The 21,903-nt window shown below is 37.7% G+C and overlaps 1 protein-coding gene across 1 annotated transcript in view; it reads left to right on the top strand.

Moving 5' to 3' along the window:
- Positions 1-3,140: 3,140 nt before the first annotated feature.
- Positions 3,141-21,903, top strand: part of SEC23IP (SEC23 interacting protein) — a 20,752-nt gene continuing 1,989 nt past the window's right edge. The window contains exons 1-18 of the mRNA XM_009326031.1: positions 3,141-3,162; positions 3,673-4,202; positions 5,553-5,748; positions 6,266-6,459; positions 6,792-6,881; positions 8,221-8,341; positions 8,670-8,759; positions 9,436-9,577; positions 10,972-11,180; positions 11,859-11,977; positions 12,608-12,778; positions 13,141-13,236; positions 13,413-13,619; positions 14,272-14,427; positions 15,196-15,298; positions 15,582-15,767; positions 16,682-16,844; positions 19,952-20,052. Of these exons, the coding sequence (XP_009324306.1) occupies positions 3,141-3,162; positions 3,673-4,202; positions 5,553-5,748; positions 6,266-6,459; positions 6,792-6,881; positions 8,221-8,341; positions 8,670-8,759; positions 9,436-9,577; positions 10,972-11,180; positions 11,859-11,977; positions 12,608-12,778; positions 13,141-13,236; positions 13,413-13,619; positions 14,272-14,427; positions 15,196-15,298; positions 15,582-15,767; positions 16,682-16,844; positions 19,952-20,033 (2,877 nt within the window). The 3' untranslated portion in view covers positions 20,034-20,052. The remainder of the gene's footprint in view (positions 3,163-3,672; positions 4,203-5,552; positions 5,749-6,265; positions 6,460-6,791; positions 6,882-8,220; positions 8,342-8,669; positions 8,760-9,435; positions 9,578-10,971; positions 11,181-11,858; positions 11,978-12,607; positions 12,779-13,140; positions 13,237-13,412; positions 13,620-14,271; positions 14,428-15,195; positions 15,299-15,581; positions 15,768-16,681; positions 16,845-19,951; positions 20,053-21,903) is intronic.

Raw genomic sequence — 21,903 nt, 5'->3', positions numbered from 1 at the left:
AGGGGTGCTGCGGGCCTGGTCGGCGTCTGGGCCCGCTGCGTGTCGGTTAGACCCTAATCTTCTCTCCATAGAGCTCTCTGATGTGGTGGTCGCTGCCAGCTGTCGGGCGTTAATGCTTCAGGAAAGACAAGCTGCTTGAGATGTATATCTTCCGCTTTCTTGCCTGTGCTTAATACTTGGTGTTTAGTTCCGTGTCTAGGGAGAGGGGGTGATTATCATGTTTTCAGTTCATTGATTAGCGGATTTGTTTCGGCAATTAGAAGTTGTCAGTACTTCCGTTCAGGGATGTACTTCGTGTTTTCACTTTTTTTAAGCTCCACTTCCATGTTATCTTCTATTTTCCCTCAGTGAAAATAGCATGTTAAGCAGGCACCTTGAATTTCCTTGTTAATTTAACCGTGGTTTTAATATCCTTCCCTTCTAAAGCCTTAATAATATTCCAGGCACGTGCAACTTGAAATCTGATGTTCAAACAGTTTCAGATAAAGGAATGGATTTTTCTGGAAATGTGTTCAGTCTGAGATTAAAGCCCTAAACAGTAGAAATGCATCTAGAAATCAGATATTTTAAATTTTACTGCATTGGTACATGTTGACTCCAAAATCCAAGACTTGATTTCAATGCTGATGTATCTTAGCTAAAATAAGTATTAATATAGCTGGAAATCAGTGGAGCACATCTCTGTAGATTTAATAAAATGTTTGCCAAGTATGGCTTTGAAACATTTTTTTAGATTGACTACATTTTTTTGGGTGGAAGGGATAAAAGCATTAGAATATTATTCCTACTTACCTGAGGTATCTAGGTAGCTGATATATTTACTACTTCCATTGTGCAATCCTTATAGTGATTATTTCTTGCAAATATACATTGGTTTTCATTTTTTTAAAAAAAGTAATTTTTAAGTGCTAGTCTGGCCAGTAGCTTTGCACAGATGACTGTCATGTGGCAATTGCCTGAAGACTTTGAAGCTAGCCAGGGAGAAAATCTGATGGGATTTCATTAATGTGATGAATCATATACTCTCCATGTCACTTAAAATTTAATCGGATGAAGATTCATAGTTTTGCAGCTGGAGTGAATTTCAGCGCCAGAGGTTGTGCCACATTCCATGTCTGTTCAAGTAAGGCCCCCCCAGCCCCCAGTTAAATGTTCTACTTCTGTGGTCCATTGCACTCACCATTTGTCCAGCCAGGTGTCATAGGGATCTGGCTGTGTAGAGCAGTTTGTATCTTGAATCATAGTTTGAAGCAGAAAGGAACAAGCTCTTGAGTTTGAAGTTTAAATTGTGTAAAATGTAAAAAAGAATTGATCTCAGGAATTGCTTGACATCTGACAGCCAGTGTTAGGAAGCTCTGTGCAGTCATAAATTTGTTGTATCTCCAAAAGTGAGTAATAAGTGTTTTGTGCTTTGCAGGTTGAAGATAGAAGATACATTCTCTGGCTCAGGTGTGGGTGAAGGAACGAATAAACTTACTGTAGATAGAGAGGAGTGTTCCCAATGAGGAAGTGGACTAATGTTACTTGTGCTTGTCAGGTGACAATCTGTGAATGACAAGGTACCACGTTATATAGGGAGGGATATACAGGAGGTTGTCACACAGTCACTGTTGAAGAAAGACTATTTTGTATATGGGAAGAATACTGCCCTTGTATGTCAAAGCTGCGCACTCATAAGAAATTTTTAAATTTGTATGAAGTGCTTCTTTTTCTGCCAGTCTGAGCTTATGTTCCAACATAGTTTTTGCAAAATTAGAAAAAGGCCAAGTAGAAAGTAATGCACTGTGTTGGAAAACTCTGTGTGTGTGTGTGTGTAAATATAATGATGATCTTAGAGGTCTTTTCCAACCTTTATGATTCTGTGTATAATTTTTGTTTTGGCAGAACTTTTGTCAACCTCATTTTGCAAGGAAAGATACAGTCAGACTAAATCTCTCAACCCTAGTTGAAATTGGAGAATAGTGTTTTGTGAACAGGCATTTGGTAAAGGCCTTGAAAACTCTTCAGCACATTGCTACATGTTTATCGTGATCTGACGTGGTGAGATGAATTGCCTGCTCTGCTACCAGTTATTTTGGAAAGCAGGGAATTGACAGTGTGGTATGCAGTATGCTTCTCTCTATTCCACAATATTTATGAAATATGAAAGGAAGAAGAATTTTATTGTTTAGAAGTTGAGACCTTTTATTTAGTATAAATGACTGTTCTGCTTGTAGTTGGGAGATAATCCATAGGCCTGACTTCATAGTGGTCATTGCTTATAAATGGTTTTAGTATTCTTCACATGATGGTTCACATACATAGGTTTTGTTCATCAAAGTGGAATAAAAGCTATAGGTGAAAGTAACAGAAATTGATAAATGTAGGTGATGCTTGCCTCAAACTGACACCGTCTGAGAAGACTACTAAATAAAAGATGGTTAAAATAGTCCTTTTTAGTCATGGCAGCTGCTTCTTTTATGATTAATTAATTAGAACAGCAGCTTCCTAGGGAGACTTCACTGTGGATTCCCCTGTGCTCCCTTGATACTCTATATTACAGTTATATTGGCTGCGGATAAAGACATTTGTTATTGGCTGCTTGTAGCTGCAGAGATGCTTGGTCTCTATCTTTGGCTGGGGACTGCGTAGCAGAGAAGCAATGATAGCTCTGTGGTTTCTTCCCCACAGCCTGGGGATTATTTGATTGCCAGAGCAGATGACAGCACTCTTATGACTTCTGCAGATTGCATTGGCTGCTTGCAAGGTGCTCTTCCCTCAGCAGACAGTGATGCTCAGACCATCCCAGGTTTAACTGAGTTTACTGCAAGACCTATGATAATGTCAAACCACTTTTCTACCCACTTGTTCCTAGATCACTGCAAAGCAGAAAACTGTGATTGACCAGGACCTGGTTTATATATTTTCTCAATGCAAAAGGGCAGTCATGGCCTTGTACCTTTTAAAGCCCTCTCCTGCAATTATGCAGAATGAAGACTTATTTTTCTAGCACCAGAGATTTAGCTCTTGTGCCAGAGTAGGATTTTTAGAGACAACCGGAGTAAGTCTTGCTCATCGAGTGACTTGGAGTGATGAGTTGTGGCCACCTTGCAAGTCAAATGGGAAACCTTGCGAGGGCACTGCTGAAGGAGCAGGCGAGAATGGATTGCTTAACCCCAATAGGTTTGGTCTCTTTGGGAATGTCCTTAAGCTCTACTTTTGAATTTGATCTTGGAATTCTAAAAACTAGAGCATAAAGTCCCATGCTTGGTAACTGTTTTCATGGTGAAAGGAAATGAACCAAGGTTGCTCTTGCATTTGGTAGGCATAAGGGAAATTGGAAGGGATTTTAGTGCCTTGGAAGCAGGGTTCTTTGCCAAGTTGGCTTGGGAAGGCCCTGACTTCAGTCATATTTTGGGCTCTTGTTTCAGATTTTTAATTTTTGTTGCTTTATCTGTGTACACTGAGTGACTTTTATGGTCCATTTTAAATGTTCTTGAAGACTTTGTATCTTTTGTTTCATTTTATGGTGTGTTTAATCATCAAGGATGCATAAGCTTTGTAATACTTTTAGCTTTATGGGGGCCAACAGAGTTTTGGAAATAGCTGATAATGTTACAGAACATTTTGACTACATACACTAACTGGTTTGAACCTCTCACGATATCTCTAGTGATCTTTTTGTTTTTGCAGATGATTCTGCAGAAGTTGGTGAAGAGGACAGCTTCTTGGGTCAGACTTCTGCCAACCCCAACCCACCACAGACTTTCAACTATTTCTCTCAAGTCCCTAGTAGCAGTGATCCATTTGGAAGTATTGGGCAGCCACCCTTAACAACTGTTGCACCACCTGTTGGAGCACCAGCCTTCTCCAGGCCTCCAACTTCACTTCCACTTGTGTCTGGGTCACAGGATGGGCAAAATGCCTTTTCACCGCATATTCCCAAGTCACAGTCCTCTTACAGTGCACCACCTACTTCACAGGTGGGAATCACAGCTTACCAGACTCCTCAGCAGAGCTGTCCCCCGCCTGCAAATGCGTCTACTCTTCCCCAAGGAACATCTCAGCAGGGGTATAACCCTTATCGGCACACCACCCTGAGCAGCAGAGCTAACCCATACCTTACTCCGCCGCAGCTGCAACAGAGTCACGCGCCTGCTCACCCACCATCCTCTGTACCACCTGTCCAGATGTATCAGACACCTCCAGGATCATTGACACAGGTATATGAATAATTCCTGATGTCCTGGTACCACAACAAAACCATTTAAGTCACTTTCCTCTTTGAATTGCATATTTTACCTTCTGAAGATTTTTCTTTTTCCCCAAAAAACTCCTGAAGAAATCTTGAAGCGTTTCTGATAGCAAAATCTTTTCACTTGAACTAGCCTGGAACTGTTGCTTTAGGAAAACTTCCTGATCTTTGAAGTGAGTGTACCCTGAGGCTGTATCTGCATGAGCCTCTGGTGTCAGAAACAAAGCCAGGTTGTGAAGTTCTGTTGCTCTTTTCTGTCTGAGTTTGCTGCCATTTCAGCTGTGCTGCTGCATTGTTTGTGCCTCTGCTGTAAATGAGGTCATTCAGCCATTTGCAAGATACAGGCTAAAAATCTCTTTTCAAGCGGGTTTTGCTGGTGAAGCCAGGTTGAGGATTTTGTGTGATGTAAAGCATTAATCTCCATTCTTTTTTACCATCACAAAGATATTACTAAAATAATGTAAATGGATTAGTAATAACCTGACAAGTTTTCCTTGAAAACAACAAAAATTGTTTTTATTTTGCCTGAGCTATTGCTATATTGCTGCTGTTGTGAATAAAGAATAGAAAGATTATATAATGACAAAAAACATAGCAAAGACAGTAGAACCTGAACAATCCGGAGTTTTAGATTAAAGAATTTCAGAACTTCTGATGGCTTGATTTTATATTTGTACAGTATATTCGTCATTGGTTTGTTTTTTTTTTTAAATGTATTGACCAAAGCAGTTGTTACTGCTGACATCACTTGCTTTTAGTTGTACTAACTGGGATCTTTGTACAAATGTATTTTGTATGAGATCAGCTTTATGTAGGCTCTAGTCCCTTTCAAAATAGTTTTTTTTCTTGCGTCACTGAGGCTACATTAGAGTTTGAAATCTGCTGAGGTTGGCACTTGTTAAAATTTGCAATCTTTGTGCAAAAATGTAATTATGTATAAATGAATAATGAGAAGAATACGTTTTTGTTTACATGTCAAATTTGGTGGCCATAAGAAGTAAGCTCAGCCTGAGTTTTGAAAATTTAAGAGAATATTTTAAATATTACTGGTTTTAGGTAGTCAAGATGCTAGACCATAACAGTTTTTAACAGTATTTGTGGGAATGAAATTCACATCCTTTCTTAATTTAAAGAGGTGTAAGTTTTCAAAAACATGACAAAGTGAACAGCTTGTCTATAACATTTTTAGAATGAAAGATAATGTTCTTGGGGGAAAAATGGTAGAAATAAAGGCTCAGAGTGTTCTCTATAGCAAAGTATAGATCAGTTCTGTAAAAACTATGTGAGATTGAGGTGATGAACCTGTATGTATTTTCAGTTTCCACAGTCTCAGTCACAGCTCCGAGCTCCCAGGCCTGCAGGTCCACTGGTCCAGGCACCTCCTGTTTTGCTGCAGAACCAATATGAGCCGGTTCAGCCTCACTGGTTCTACTATAAGGAGGTGGAGGACAAGCAAATATGGATGCCATTCAGCATTCTGGATTCTGCAAAACTAGAGGAAATCTATAATTCTGGTAACTTATGAAAATCTTAATTGTATTTTATTCAGAGATGAACAGAAGGAAGATACTAGAGTAATGCCACTCGCGTATGGAAGAGTGATATGGCAGTAATAAGTAATATTAATACATATCTCGAAAATGTATTTTGTGCCACTTAATTTATTCACTTACATTATCTGTTGCTTGATGCTGTCAGTGTTAAGATGTACGTCCCTAGTGGATATCGCATTTTCACGTAGAGCTCCTAGTTACCTGTGTCTTGGTTTGCCTTTTTGTTAAACTCTGTCAGCTCTGGAATAAGTATTCATATTTGGGAGTTGTTCAAAGCTTTTTTGGTTGTGTACAGAGCATATAGAAGTGTTTTAGGAGCTACGCAATGGTTGTCGGATATTACGAAGCTTCCCTTCCATAATATAAATATCTGTCTTAATAGCTTGATATTCATCACAGGAGTGATTGGGGATGGGGTGAGAGAGAAAAGAGATTTTATGTGTTAATATTGTAACAGAGTGTGACTTTTGTGCCATAGTCCAGCCTGATCCTGAGAGTGTGGTTCTGAGCACTGATGGGGGACGCTATGATGTATACCTCTATGACAGAATGAGAAAAGCTGTTTACTGGGAAGAAGAGCCTTCTGAAGTGAGACGGTGCATGTGGTTTTATAAGGGAGACAAGGATAGCCGGTTTATTCCTTACACTGAGGATTTTAGTGATAAGCTAGAGGTTAGTATTACCTTTACATAAATTTCACGTTCTTTGTATTTATGACCTTAGAAATACTTCTTTGCGTTTCATTAAAATGATTTCCAGAACGCACTTTCTGGAATATAAGTAAGCAAATCCTGGAAAGGGGAGTGGCTAGAAGGCCACGTTGCTCATGCATAGGTCCTGTACCGCTGTGACCTAAAATCAACTTGTGTAGTGCTTCATGTGACACTTTTGTATAAATAAAGTTATGTAAATTATAACCTTAACATTACAGATGCTGCACAAGGCCAAAAAATAGTTTGTCTGAGAAGGCATACTGATTTTGTGTAACTTGTTTACTGTTTCAGGCAGAATATAAAAGGGCTGTAACTACAAATCAATGGCATCGGCGACTTGAATTCCCAAATGGGGAGACAATTGTTATGCATAATCCCAAGGTAATAGATTTTGGTGATTGGTTGTTCTCACAAAATTCATTAGGGGTGAATGAGCAGATGGGTGGAAGCATAAATTGAATGCAGTCTTAGCCTTGCTTGAAGCGTATTTGTTGATTGGTTTGGATATGTGTGCATTAAAGATGATAAAGTTTATAGAACACTGAACTCCTGCTTGCTTCAGTGTGCTGTCACGTGATTAAAAGACAATGCTTTCTGAAACCTAGGAAAAATAAGTGTTTGCATGGTAAGTATTTCGACTACGCATAACTGGCAGCTAATGGGAGGCAATTTGGATTAGTTTAGCCTCAGACAGTCTGTATGAAATGGAAGGTAATTTAAACTAAGACCTTTCACATGGAGAAGAGCATTAATCTAACTATAAGGTAATTAGTTTGTGTATCTAAGCCGTGAGAAGTCTTCCACTGCAACTATTTTTAGGCCATGACAAAGTATAGCAAATAAAACTTTAAAAGTTATTCTAAATACTCTGCTAACACTCTCATGTGATTAAAACATGGACTTCAGCCTTATTGCCCAATGCTGTTAACTGTTCACTTTCTCAGATGCAGTAATTAATAAATAAATAAAATAAGCCAAGGGCCAGAAAGGATCACAGTTGCTCCTACTTTAAGCAGTTACTAATGCTGGTTAAGTTCTGTCCAGTAAAAACCTAGAGAAGGAGCATTTAAATCACTTGGTGTCATAAATATGAGTTCAGACTATACCGAGTCAGGGTAAGTCTTATGCCATGCTACTGAATTGCCCACGTCCTAGGATTTCTGGGCTACTTTGAATGTTGTTGTCCTTCCCTGAAAAGCACTGCTCTCTTTTTTTTTTTTTCTTCTTTTTTTCTTTTTTTCTTTTTTTTCTTTTCTTTTCCCCTCATGATAGAGTAATTGTAAATAGGGGTAATGTTCAGTTTCCTTACACAAACAGTAATCTGCTAAGGAAGAGTGGATACTGGGGTCTAGGAAAGAGGAGCTTGAAAAATGCTTGTTTGAGGAGCTAAAATTGTTAAGAATCACTGAGCAGGCCAGCTTCTTCAATGAGTGGTTACTTTTGTTTAAGTAATCTGGTTGCTTTTCAAGCTAATGAGAATTATCTGTGCTATTTCGGAATCTAATTTTAGTGAAGCTGTCGCTGCCACAAGGAATAGCCCTAGGGTTTTCTAAGGCTTTTTTTTTTTTTTTGCATATGTGCTAAATAAAGAAAACAGTTGTCTCAGATGCAAGGTAAAGCAATCAAACAACAAGTGTGTTAAACGATGCAATGCTTTCAGACTAACAATATGAATCATAAGGTTTTTTGTGTTTATAATTGGACAATGTATTTTTTTCAGGTCATAGTTCAGTTCCAACCTTCTGCCGCACCAGATGAATGGGGCACCACTCAAGATGGTCAGGCAAGACCGAGGGTGGTAAAACGTGGAATTGATGATGACCATGATGAAATTCCTGATGGTATGTGATTACTGTACGTGAGTCTGCAGCTTGAGCAGTCAGCTCAGTTTGGTTCTGTGCAAAAGTTGGACAATAGTGGGTGGAGTGGCAATGCACTATTAGTGCCTGGAGTCTGAAGATTAAAGTTGGTCCTTCGTGTAAGCTGCTTGAAAGAGGTTATCTGGTTTTGGTTTTTTTAATCAAAGGAGTCCTGTGGGCTGTGTTATATTCTGAACCATGTTATGTAATAGGCTTTATAAAGCAAGTATATCTTAACATTGCTTGACTCAAAACTTCACCACTGCAGTACACATTGGTACTCTGAATTTTTTATTTTCTTTTTCTACAGGAGAAATGTCCCAAATTGACCATCTAGTATTTATGGTTCATGGCATAGGTCCTGTATGCGACTTGAGATTTAGAAGCATTGTTGAATTTGGTAAGTTTTTGCTTGTTTAATGAGCAGTTGTATTAACTGTTTAAATGTGGGTCTCTATATCTCATATCAGGTAAGTATGTCTTTAAAAAGAAAAAGTCTCCAATGTTAAGAAGCTCAATTTCTGGTAGGATTTTTTCCTGATAATGTTCCAAAAGCAGAACCTGTGTTTTGTCAGACTTACAGCTTTAACTGTTACTATTAGTCCTCAATATTAGACTTGCAGAGTGGTTTGGCTTTTGGGGTGTGTGGGGTGTGGGGTTTTTTTGGGTGTGAGTATATGTGTTTGCTTTGTGTGGTTTGTGTGTGTGGTGGTGTTTGTGTGGGGTGGTTTTTTTGTTTGCTTTTTTGTTCTTTTTTTTTTTTTTGTTTGTTTTTTTTTTTTTAAATACACTCCAGCACAACTGAGTGAATTAAGAAGGCCATGTCTGGTCATGGAGTAAAAATGTATTCATTGTGAGATAAATAGAAGCTTGCTAGAAAATCCACTTTTAAAAAAAATATATTTTCTTATGGTTAGAGGACTAATACTTGCAAAGATTTTTCCAGTTCAGTTTCCTTCATTTGTATTTTGACTATGTCTGAAATTGGAGAGTGGGAAAAAAGAAAAGAATATTTGTAATTGTGTGTTACTTGAGTACTGCTACTATCAGATTTTCATTACTCCTCTTCTTTACAGTTGATGATTTTAGGACTGTTTCTCTGAAGTTGTTGCAGACTCACTTTAAGAAATCCTTAGAGGAACGTAAAATAAGCAGGGTGGAATTCCTCCCAGTTCACTGGCATAGCTCTCTGCATGGAGATGCAACAGGTGTAGACAGGTGAGTGTACTGTTCAATGTTGTGAACTTCATACAAGCTGCATCTTAACAGTTTTCGTAAAGTGGATAAAAAGAAGTTAATATGCTCTTTAGGCTAGATGAATAAATGTATGACTAGGTTACAAAAGAGAATCACTATTTTTTTTTTAAATTAACATTTTGATGAGGAGTATAGGGAAAGCTGGAAAGGCATGTGGAATATTTTCTCTTGTTTATTTTCATGACACTGGGTGACAGGATATGTATACGCACACACATTTTTTCAATACTGCATTTTCATGAAAGTGGCTAATGCGTTGATACATGGTGATGAGTGAGTGTGTAGAGATAGTGATCGTAAGTATGAGGTGGTGAGCATGGGGATGTATTGTCCAGCAACAGGTATGTGCAATTTAGAGTGGAGAGTTTTCTCTCCTGTACCTTCCTGCAGTCTCATTGAGTCTGACCCTAGGAGATGTCAGTGTCCTCTTTCTGAAGAAGGCATTGAGCCCTCTGTTCAGTCCTAGAGTAGTACCTGAATTATGATTAGGCAGGTAAGCTGATATTTTTTTTTTTTTTTTTATTTGAAACAAAGTATCTATATTTGGGTAGGAGAGTTACAGCATTTTAAAGTCTATTTTAAAATCAGTTCTTGGTGCCTATCCCTTTGCTGTCGCTTGACATTTCAAGCTGTTTTCTCTTGCTCAAAGATGGGGAAGTAGAAATTGCAAGGGTAGCAACCTGTACCACTTAGAGCGCATGCTGGTGTTCTCCAGACTGTTCTAGCTCAGTCAAGTTATACTGCTTTCCTAGAGTCTTAGTCTTTTATTCTCATTTGAACGCTCCATTATCATGAGGAATGAAGATCCTCATTCTTCATTGATAAAGAATTGATCAGAACAGGCACTGATTGCCTGTTAATCAAACCAGGCAATGCTAACTAAGGCAGTCTCAGTTCTCTAGCAATTCCACTGCAGCTGTCTTAACTCCAGGCAGGCAGATGGTGATGCCAAGCTTTTTCTCCAAAAAGAGAGCATTATGTTGCCTGTTACTTCAGTTTCACCTTCAGTTCTTATATGCAAGTTCTTTTTGTCTTCCACTTCTACCAATCTGCTCACAAAACTTCCCTGTTAATATGAGAGCGGTGTTGGAACAGCGAAGAGATTATTTCAGACATCCCTTCAGCCTGGAGAGAAAAAAGGGAGCCGTATCTTTCTCAATTATGTACAATCAGCAGATAGCACTAATGTATAAATCTGCAAGGCCAGAAGGCTCTCTGGTTTTTTTTAATGTCTGTAGAGACCATATCTGTAGTATTTACACTGCAGTTCTACTACCTGTCATTTCAAAAGTTAACAAGTTCTTATCAGCATTTCTGTAAAGGCATTCATGCTTCTAATGATTTTGTGTTACTAGGAACATAAAAAAAATCACTTTGCCAAGCATTGGACGCCTGCGCCACTTCACCAATGAAACACTCCTTGACATACTGTTCTACAACAGCCCCACCTACTGTCAGACGATTGTGGATAAAGTGGGGATGGAAATGAATCGTTTGTATGCTCTTTTCATGAGTCGCAACCCAGACTTCAAAGGAGGAGTCTCTGTGGCTGGGCACAGTTTAGGTAATTATCTAAGGTATTGATTTGGGATAAAACCAGCATTTCTGCGCTAAGGGAAATGGAACCTTCATTAAGCATAAGGCTAAAATTACTTGATAGGCATGGCTGTCTTTCAGAATACTGCTGACTAAAAGTCAAACAGCTCTCAATAGCTAAGTTTATAAAGCTTTGAGAGAAGGTTCATGGATGCATGCATTTCCCCCTTTGCCCTCCCACCCCCTTAGTTTTCTTCATGAAGACTTAGTGTCTAATTTGTGTTTAAAAGTTGACAGGTTATCTGGTGTCTTGTTAGGTGGATAACTTCTGTGTCTCAGAACCCCCACTTATTAAAAGTAAGATAATTTTTTGGAACATAGAGTGTTACAAAGACATATGACATACTGGTTGGGGCTGGTACTTTTCCTCCAGTTTGGCAAGCAGTCTAAGACGGTTAAGGAAAGACAGTTTAATCATGGCAACTATATAAAGCTATTTCGCGCGAATGGGGGGAAAAAAAATAGGTTTGCTTTTTGCTGAGAATGATTGTGTTCAAGTTAATATGTGGGTATTTTAGTTTTAATTCAGCCATCTTTTTTGATCAATCTATAAGTTGCTATTACTATTGCATATGAATCTTGCTTAGGATTTAGGGACAGGAAAATATGACATTTTTCCCAAGGTGACTTTAATTCCTGTTTCCAGGTTCCTTAATTCTATTTGACATATTGTCTAACCAGAAGGACTTGGCTTCATCAGTAAATACTGGACCGTTCTCTGGTGTTAATGGGACTGTAAAAGACGTGGCTGTTCATGATAAACAGGTAACTTGCATGTTAGTCTTCCCAGGAAAATGGATCTGATACTTTCAGCAACTTTTTCTTAAGTTTTCAGAATTTATTAGCTGAAACACAGTTGTGGGTTCTGATAGTACTTTTTAACATGTTAATGGAAATGTGCAGTTTTGTAAATATTGTCAATTCTCAGGACAAGCTATTTGCATCTTTCTCAAATTCCAAGTAGGCCAGTAAAGGGATTTGATCATGAACATCAGCTTTGACCCTTGTGGACACGTGACTTGGTCTTAACAGTATCTGAATGGTGGGAGAGATGCGTAAGAGGGAAAGAATCTACCTGTGTTCAGGCTAGAAACAGAGACCAGTTGTTTGATGATTAAAAGGAAATATTTCTGAGTGTTGGAAAGCTCAAGAAACCTTTTGCCTCTCTTAGTAATTTTTAAATACATATTTTGCTGATCTATTATTAGTGGAAAATCTGTATCCTGCTTTACTAAAAATGGGCATAAATTTACAAAGCTTATATAATAATGTTTTTAAGAGAAAGTAATTAAACTTGTATTTACTTGCTGCATATTGGCTTTTCACTGTTAGATGATGTGATTCTGTTTCTGTGCTGGTGGTTTTTTTTGTTTGTTTTTTTTGTCTTTTTTTAAGACGACTGAAGATACCAGTTCCTTGGGCTCCTCAATTACTACTTCTGGTGATGACTTTTGTGAGCCTGAAGTAGATGATGATGTTCCTACTTTGCAGAAGACTCTGGAAATGCTTAGTTTGTCAGAGTATGCAAGCACATTTGAAAAGGAGCGAATTGACATGGAGTCTCTGGTAAAATAATGTTCATTTGACTTATGAGGATTGCCAGGGTATGGAGGTTTATGTTTGGTTTTTTTGTGTTTCGTTTTGGTTTGGTTTTTTAAATGAGTTTAGTGTACCATGAGGCATGAAAGCATTGCAAAGGGGTAAGATAATTAATGTCTAAGACTAAATGTTATGTGACTCGTTTTTTCTTGAGGTTTTTTTTCCCAATTAATTTGGGGCACTTTGTATCATGTCTCTTTAATTTTTTCCTAATTTCTGTAGCCTCGTAAAATGTCTTCTCTAATTCATAAGTCATGGTGAATAAGAAATGATATATGTTACTAGAAAAGTTATGAAGTATGCTTTGATGTGTGTGGGGTTTTTTTTAGCTGATGTGTACAGTCGATGACCTGAAGGAAATGGGGATACCTCTTGGACCAAGAAAGAAAATAGCTAATTTTGTAAAAGATAGAGCAGCCAAGCAGGTAAGTACATTTTTCAGGAATGAAATAAGAAGTTGTTAAACAAATGTAACTGACTTCCTTGCTGTGGAGTAACTTCTATTCTTTAGCACACTTGTTAACATCACAGACGTATGAAAGGAATTTTGTCAACTGTGAAATGAACTTTTTTTCCCTGGTTTTGAAACTTGTCTCAAAAGGAACAAAAGAAAGCAGTAGCAGAAAAGAAAGCAGTGCTGGCTGCCACACTCCAAACTCAAGAAGATGCCCAGAAAGCAAAAGAGACAGTTAGTTCTGTCTCCCCTTCAGAGTCTGGTCAGCTGCACTCAAAGAGGAAGCTTCCAGTTGGTGCATCCGTTTCTTCTGTGAACATTGACTATGAGTATTTTGAAGTTGGAACTGGCCAGGTGAGACTACATAGATTGAAATGATTCATTTGGAACAATGCTGTCCTTTTGCTTGGTTTTGTTTTTTTAATGTTGATGACTTTGTGCTACTTCCCTTGATTGTTGTACAAAAGTTATGTTTATGTAGAACTTTACCCTTTGGCGGGAGGGAAGGCTGGGAGGGTGGGTTAGATTACTGAAAAGCAAAACTTACTATAACAAGGATGTCGCTACAATCCCTTTTTTCTTTCAGCAGTGAGTGAGCTGTAAACATGGTGTGTTCCAGAAGCAGAACTGTATGAATGACATAATATTGAATGGTTCTGTGGCTTTACATTTAACATGGTAGCCCAAATTGGTCCATTTATGCTGTTATGTTTAAGTTTTACCTCAAACTTAACTTAAAAACCAAACCTTGAAGACTTCCTGTTTTAAATCTATTTTTTTATTTTTTGTACTTCTGAACTTTTTTTTAAGAAAAACATTTCAATATTATAGTATTAAAATGTACTAGTACTATAGTATTAGTATGGAAGAGGGCAATGCAGCTGAAGCTGACATACTGTGAACATGTGGTTGATTTAATACACAACTTGTTTTTCCTTCCTAGTTAAGCATTATATTAACTAGCTGGCAGTTCTGAGAGATTATGTATCTGATTTCTGTCTGGTAGGTTTCTGTGGTTTACAGTGCCTTGGACTTTGAACCAGATATTTTCTTTGCTCTCGGTTCTCCTATTGGTGTGTTCCTTACTGTGAGAGGCGTGGAGAAGATTGATGAAAACTACAGACTTCCTACTTGCAAGGGATTCTTCAATATCTATCATCCCGTGAGTAAGCAGTACTTTCAAGATTTGATTTTAGTTGATGCAGATGACAACAATGAGGAATACTAAGTTTTAGCCTCTGAGCATTACACCTCCTGTTCCCCTACACACATTTCCCAAAACACCCTTTTAAAAAAAATGACCCAAGTGAAATATATATTCCAAATATTTGTGGTCTTTTACTGCAAAAGTGAAGTAGAGCTGGCTGTAGGTTCCATACCTAGCATTCTAGGCATGGGTTGGCTTGATAATATTTTCCCTGTTCATTTTCAGAGCTTAAAGAACTTTTTTTTTTCTTTTTTCTTCATTAATTTCAAGCCACTCTTGTAGATTTTTATAAAATGTTTGTATCTGTGCCGTTTACAGGACTTTTCTGACTTTCCAGTTTAGATTCTGGGAAATTTAGAAATCCTTAGAGGTTTTGCAGTGCATACATTTGTCCTCTTCTGTCCCATCTCGCTTAACAATTAAACAGTGACGTGTTGGTAGAGAACATCAGAGTGCAAGAAAATTTTGCTGCTCTTTTACTGTTGTGTTTCCTCTCTTAGAATCTCTGTCTGTAGGAGAGCAAGACCTAATTAGTTAATGAACCTGCTTAATCTTATGATTAAACTAAATGGCCATGAACTGAGTTTCTGTAAACTGAAGTAGAACAGAATTAAAAAATAGTTCTCTATTAATCATAAATAGGGATTTTTTTTTTTTCACTGAAATGTGAGAATTGGAATAATTTCTAAGATAACTAAATGTCTATGTGTTGTTTCTTAACAGCTTGATCCAGTAGCTTACAGGTTAGAACCAATGATCATTGAAGACATGGATTTAAAACCAGTTCTTATTCCACATCATAAAGGCAGAAAAAGACTTCATTTAGGTAAAAAGAAAACTTTTCTTTTTCTTCAACAGGCTGTTGGACTGTTTTCTGTGCTAGTAGGTGTTAATTCATTGACCCATAAAATGAGAAATTAATTGTGTATTAATTACATTTCACCTAATCTTTTTAAATGGAATATAGAAGCAGGAAACATGTTCATGATGTAGCAGGCCTGTTTCTCCTAATATTGGGATGTTCTTTGAACAGGGTTTAATCGTTCCAGTCTTAGTTTATAATTTTAAATCCTTCTACTATGGTGATTTATTTATTTATTTATTTATAGAGTTGAAAGACTCTCTCTCTCGTATGGGATCTGACCTGAAACAGGGTTTTATTAGCTCTTTGAAGAGCGCATGGCAGACCCTTAATGAATTTGCACGTGCTCATACATCTTCAACTCAGCTACAAGCGGAACTGGAGAAAGTAGCTAACCAAATTAAAGAGGAAGAAGAAAAGCAAGTGGTAGAAGGTATGTGGACACATTGTTGGTTTTCTTATAACTTATCGATCTCAAATTAGTAGAAACTTGAGCATCCTAGTAACTGTGTGCTGTTGATTTTCCTGACCCTATTAAGGAGGCCTCTGTGGATTTGGGGTATTAAGTGTAGGATCTACTCCTGCATTTTTTTGTCTTTTAGGAACGGAAAAGTTAACTTTTATTGAAGGATATTTTAGGCTTGTGTTTGTATAACCTTTCAACTTTCGGTTAGAAGGGCAGGTTTCTAAAACAGTTGTGTTTTCTTTCCTCTCAGGGCAAATTAGTACAAATAAATATTTATTTGTGAGATTTATTCTCTTCAGTAGTGCTCTGCTGAGTTTTTGGGATGAGCTAAGAAGCATTGCAGTATGTGCTTTAACAGAAAAAAATGCTGCTGAGGAAAATAAACTTAAGTCAGATATAAATATTACCCCTAATGATACCAAAGGCAGGCTTCCCAGTTGTGAATTATCTGTTGGTGTTTAGTAATGCTGGCTTTGTGTATACTTACAAAGACAAAACATTCCTCCTGGTTTAAATTGAGGACAGTGATTGACTCTATGCAAGGGGGATGTAAAAATACATTATTTCAGGTTATTTGCTTGTGGAATGACTGGATCTGTCTACGTACAAATGGTGGGGTTTGTTTTTAAAATTGCTCAGCTACTACTTTATGTGAGCTATTCTTCAAACAAACTCTGTTTAAACTGTTGTGAAAGAAATAAGCCTATAGTTCCAGTAACCTTTCTGAATTATGCAGTGGCGTGCTAGTCAATTGAGGCTGTTGTTATTGTCTTATTGCAAGCACTTGGAAATTGTAGCAGGGAAAATGGGTGATGTATCTTGATTATACTCAAGCAAGCTTTGCTTGAAAATAGTTTAAATCTTAAACTCTTTAATTTTAGCTGAAAAGATCACGGAAAGTCCAGACCCTCCAAAAGATGAAGATTTTTTAGTGAAGGTTGGAATGCTAAATGGAGGACGTCGTATTGATTATGTTCTACAAGAAAAACCCATAGAAAGCTTCAATGAATACCTTTTTGCTTTACAGAGTCATTTGTGCTACTGGTAAGAAGAAATATTTGTGATTCTATAAATACTGCTTTTCTGATATAACTGTGTGTCTTTAAATGTTGGTAATGACATGCCTACCATTTATCTTACTCCTATTGTCTGTTACTTACCTGTGACCAGTATGATAATAGCTAGAATCATGTTTCCTGTCTTAAGTGTTTTATAATGAAAAGTCAGGTGATCTCTGTCAAAAATCATGCCCTAGTGTTTCACTTCAAGTACGTTTTGACAAAAATAACTGGGTTTATATACACAGGTCTGTTTTTCAGGCGACTGCTGATTTAAGTTAAACATTGCAAAAGGACCAATTATAAAGCTACCAGAATAGGAGTTGTTCCAGTGGTCAATGTGTATGCATATGACTTAGGACACCTGAGTTTTCTGGGTCTTTCTAATCTTTGAAATGTTTGCAAAAGATGACTGTCAAGTTGGATACGATGTCCTCATCACTTAATTCTGAAATGGCCTCTTGTTTGGAAAGATGTTGCCTTTCCACACAGGCATACTGTAACAATAAACTTGTTATACTCTGGATGCTCAAGTGTTACGTAATTGAGACGATTCAAGCATTAAGGAAAACGGTATATATGACTGTCCATGAATGTCAGTCTCAAGGTGTCACACCTAGATGTCACTATTAGCTAATCTCATTTCAAAATAAAATTCTGTGTTAGCACAAAGTAAACCTATTGTCCTGTTTGCACTAAAGACATTGCATACTGGTCTCTTGAACTTTGACGCTCAAAACACACACCTTTAGCTACAATTGTTTTCAGAACAAAGAGAGCTCTAGGAGCATTTTGACAACTAGTTTTTGAAATAAAACTATTCATGAAGGAATTGTATTAGACTACAATATGTAGTAAAACTTTATTACCTCTTCATGTTGGAATGAAATTGCTGGGTATTGATGCTCTGCTATCAAAGATTAACAAATAAAAGGAAGAAAAAAGGCACAGTGGATCTTCCTGTAAATTTGGATGGTTATGATTTACCACTTGTGTACAGTGGTTGCTCATATACAGAACAATTTGTAGAACAAGAAGCAGAGTTTGGTGTCATCATGGAGTCAGAGTTGCAGTATGCCATTGCCTTATCTGGATTTGGATTTACTTTTTTTTTTTTTTAAGTGCTTACATGTTTCCAACGGAGAAAGATATATTTCCATTTATAGGAATAGCAGTAACTATTGACCTATTGTATTTGCCCTTATGAGTTGCTCTCTTTTTTTGGTATGTCATTGTATGTGTTTTATTACTGTCATAAAATTAAGCACACATGAAAATACACAAGATGTGGAATGATAGAGCGAAGGATGTGTAAACTGTATTTGGCAGCACAACGGCACACCTTTATCTGTAAAAGACAAGCTGGGATGTCAGTTGCTAAGCTGTGCAAAATGCTGTTTGCGGGGGGAGTGACTGTTTTTCTCTTCCAGTAAGCAAAATACTAGTCTCTTGTTCTGAGTTAGCAGGTGCTGGACAAGCGGCGCTCTACACTATTTTTGAAGGTTTTGATTTTCAATAGCTAATAATTTTTAGAAGCAGGCATTTTTCCAGAGGTTAAAATATGGAATTGAAAGCATTACCCGAAGGATCTTATTAAAGTCAATATCACTTGTATTGTTAAAGATCAGTAGCTGCTGGAGAAGGGATTATGAAGGCTGCAGTGCTGATGTGTTCCAGCACTGTTGAGCACTGTGCTCTTGCAGGGCTCCCCGAGCAGTTGGTGACCCAGTGGTGGCAGTGCCGTTTCGTGGGTAGAATTGAAGGAACAGGGAGCTCTTTTCCACAAGGCGGCAGCCGATCATTGCCAGGTTTTTAAAAACTTGCTACCCGTAGCTTTTTTTGTCATTCAAGTAAGGAAGATAAGCACGATGGTTAATGACCCAAATATGAGAGGGTTGGGGTTTTTTTGTTTTGGTTTTGGTTTTTTTTGGAGGGGGGTGGTGGGGAAAGCCTAAAATGAAATGATCTGTATGTTAGAGAGAATGGAGCTTCCATGTTGATCCTTCTGCTTGCTTGTTTGCTTGTCCATTTAATAGTGGAGATCGTCAAGAAATGTGGTTAATACCTCTATGCTCGATTGTGGAAAATATCTGTAGTCCCTTAGCTTGCATATTTAAATCTGTCCTGGTGCTCTGTAAATGATGTTCCTCACATTTGGACGACCACATCTAAGTCTCCTTTACTGTCTCCCTGTGTCATCTCTTTTAAAAAGCACAGGAAGCTACCCTTATCTAACAACCCCTGCAGCTTTGGAACTTGGTTAAAATTTGCCTGTTTAACTTTGTTATTTTTTACAGTGGTTGTTACTCTTTTATATTGGTATTGTTTATTTGTGTTTAAATAACACTTTATAGGCAAATAAGAAAATTACGTCTGTCCGTGTTAAATTTAAATTGAGATAGCCTGAAGCTTTAATTTTGAAAAGGGGAGAGAAAACACCAACTTGGAAACATGGCACTTGAATTATATTCATCTTTAAATTATTTAGGAACTTCCTTACTTTTTAGTGGTAAGGAAGAGAGGGAGAATATGGATATTTAATATAGTCTATTTACAAGGAAGTGCCAGCCAGTTAGGAGAGAAGAATTAGAATATTGTTGATAGGACAGGCAAGGCCAAGTTTTGACACTGCGCTGATAGATGCAGTGGAGCAAGTAGAGGAAGAAGGCCTTGACAAGTAGAATGTATTCCTGGTGGAATACATTCAGGAGCCCATCGCAGACAAAAAGTGATAGACTATTTGAGGAGATTTAAGCCAAATGAGTAACATCAAAGAAGTGGATAGAGAAGGGGATTTCAAGTTGCAGCCATAGTGAGTTAGGGAGGACAAAGTGGGGGAAAAATGCAGTAGAAAAAGGTAAATGCATAGGCTAGGTCTGATAGCAGAAATAATCCAAAACTGATGAAGAATTGTAGCTCAAAAGAAGTTGGTAGTGGTAAGGCCACGTTCCTGAAAAATGAGGAATAGGGCAATAGGTTGTGCAAACTTTTTAGAGAGCTGGAATGGGATGAAGTGTGGCTTACAAGAATTAGAACGTGGACCATACCAAAATAACACTTTTTTTGTTTTGTTTTTCTTTAAATTCTTCATAGGGGATCTGAAGACACTGCCTTGCTGTTTCTCAAAGAAATATACAGGACTATGAATATCAATCCTGAGCAGTCACAGCATTGATGTATAGAAACATGAATTTGTAAGTTTGTTCTAGTATAACTTATGTACTCATATTAAATTCAGCTGCAACTTAGATGTCTTTACTTTCCCTTTTTCCTCTGAAGTTTAAATTATGAAGCAGGCAGCCGCAAAGTGTCATTTTGATCGCAAAAACAATTTCTAGACTGAAATGCAGGGGAAATCTTCAAGTTCTTCCCCCCCTTCGTTCCCAAAAGATATCTGATGTTAGAGTTTTTGGTGTGGGATAATGATTGCCAGTACAGATATGTTAAAAAATACAATCTCTCTTTATCATGTTTCTCCCCCAATTCAGTTGTTCAGTGAACGTTCAAGTGTAGGAAAACTTGGTGTTATTGGATGTGATGAAACTTCATTTACAGTGCAGTAGGTTAAATAACACCAACAGTGTTCCAGTGTTGTAATGTGCGTATTGTAGTATTGGTTGACCAATTGTGCACATGTATGCCAGGGAAGAAGTTGCTTCTCTCCTAAGAAGCTGTTAAACTGATAGTAATAAATTACTGAATGAGACCTCTATATATAAACGTATTTTATTATCTTCGTATGGCTTAAGAATTTCAGTAGAACAGGTGAAACAATATAGCATGGAAGTTGGTTCACTTTGAAAAGAAATTAAATACACAATATAATTGAGTATCTTAGATCTGAAATATACTTGCAGGTATTTTTATTTTAAGATGTGTGTGTCCTAACTGAGGATCTGTATTGCACCAGTTTGCATCACTGGATGTTGTAGAAAAGGCTATATTCTCTTTTGAGAGGCAAGGAGGAAGAAATATGCACCTTGCCTTTTTGGAATCATACAACAAGATAGTTTCGGATGTATTTCTCCAATTTTCAGAAGAACTGATAATGTCAAGGTACATAAATACCTAGTATGAAAAGAAATACTTGACATTTCAGAGGAATATTCTAGATATCTTTAACTACTACCATGCAGTTTTAGTAGTCTTTTGTAACAGAATGCTTCTGATGGTCAGTTGATAGCATCTTTTTAAAAAATGAAATGTCATAGCTGATCGAATGCATTTTTTAAAGCATGGCCAAATAATAGGAAGAAGGCACTGTTTGGCTGCACAGATCTGACAGTGGTGTATCAGTTATCACAATGGCTTATGCAGAGTCTCAAGTCATAGTTGCAGAATTTTTTCTCTGCTTTTCTTTATGACCACTTAGGGTGAAATCATATGAAGCTTATTGCTACAGAAATAATTCTTAGTCTCATTGAGGGGGATGGGATGGGACAATTTATCACCACAAAGCTAAAAGTGGGTTTGTTGCTTAGCTTCAGCAGATGCTGGGATAATTGTATTTTTCGTTGAGAACTGCACAGTCGGCGGACGATTGGCAGGGGGTCACGCAACAAAGCACAGACGAGGAAGTCTGTGTGATTGTAATACCATTAGGAATTGCTCAGAACTTCTCTCAGCACTTGCTTCGGGACTAACAGTATTTGAGACTAGGATTCACATCCCAGAGGCTTAAATGGGAGGGCAGTTAGGGCCCACTGGGATGCACTTAATGACAAGTGGTGTCTTGGGAAAGCTGCACACTACAAGACCAGGATCTCTTTTTCATGAGAAGAAATGTCTCTACATACACTGTGTAAAATATTATTGCATAAGTCTTGCAGTAGGGAAAAGGAGAATTCTCCCCCAGTGTTAACAGTAGTCAGGTAGGGTTGGCATGTGGGTTTTTTCTTTTTCTTTTTTTTCTTTTCTTTTAAGAGCTTCAAATGTGAAGGGTGGCAGTGTGAAGGTAATGGATTATCCAGCCGTGCCTATGACAGCAACATCCATTTACCTATCTAGAAGTAGATTATCTGAAGAAACAGCATCTCTGTTTGTGG

The sequence above is a fragment of the Pygoscelis adeliae genome, unplaced genomic scaffold, assembly GCF_000699105.1.
Source record: "Pygoscelis adeliae isolate BGI_AS28 unplaced genomic scaffold, ASM69910v1 Scaffold4, whole genome shotgun sequence".
In the NCBI taxonomy this organism is placed as follows: domain Eukaryota; kingdom Metazoa; phylum Chordata; class Aves; order Sphenisciformes; family Spheniscidae; genus Pygoscelis; species Pygoscelis adeliae.
Note: the sequence above shows the minus strand (reverse complement) of the source record. Positions and strands in the feature narration are given on the sequence as shown.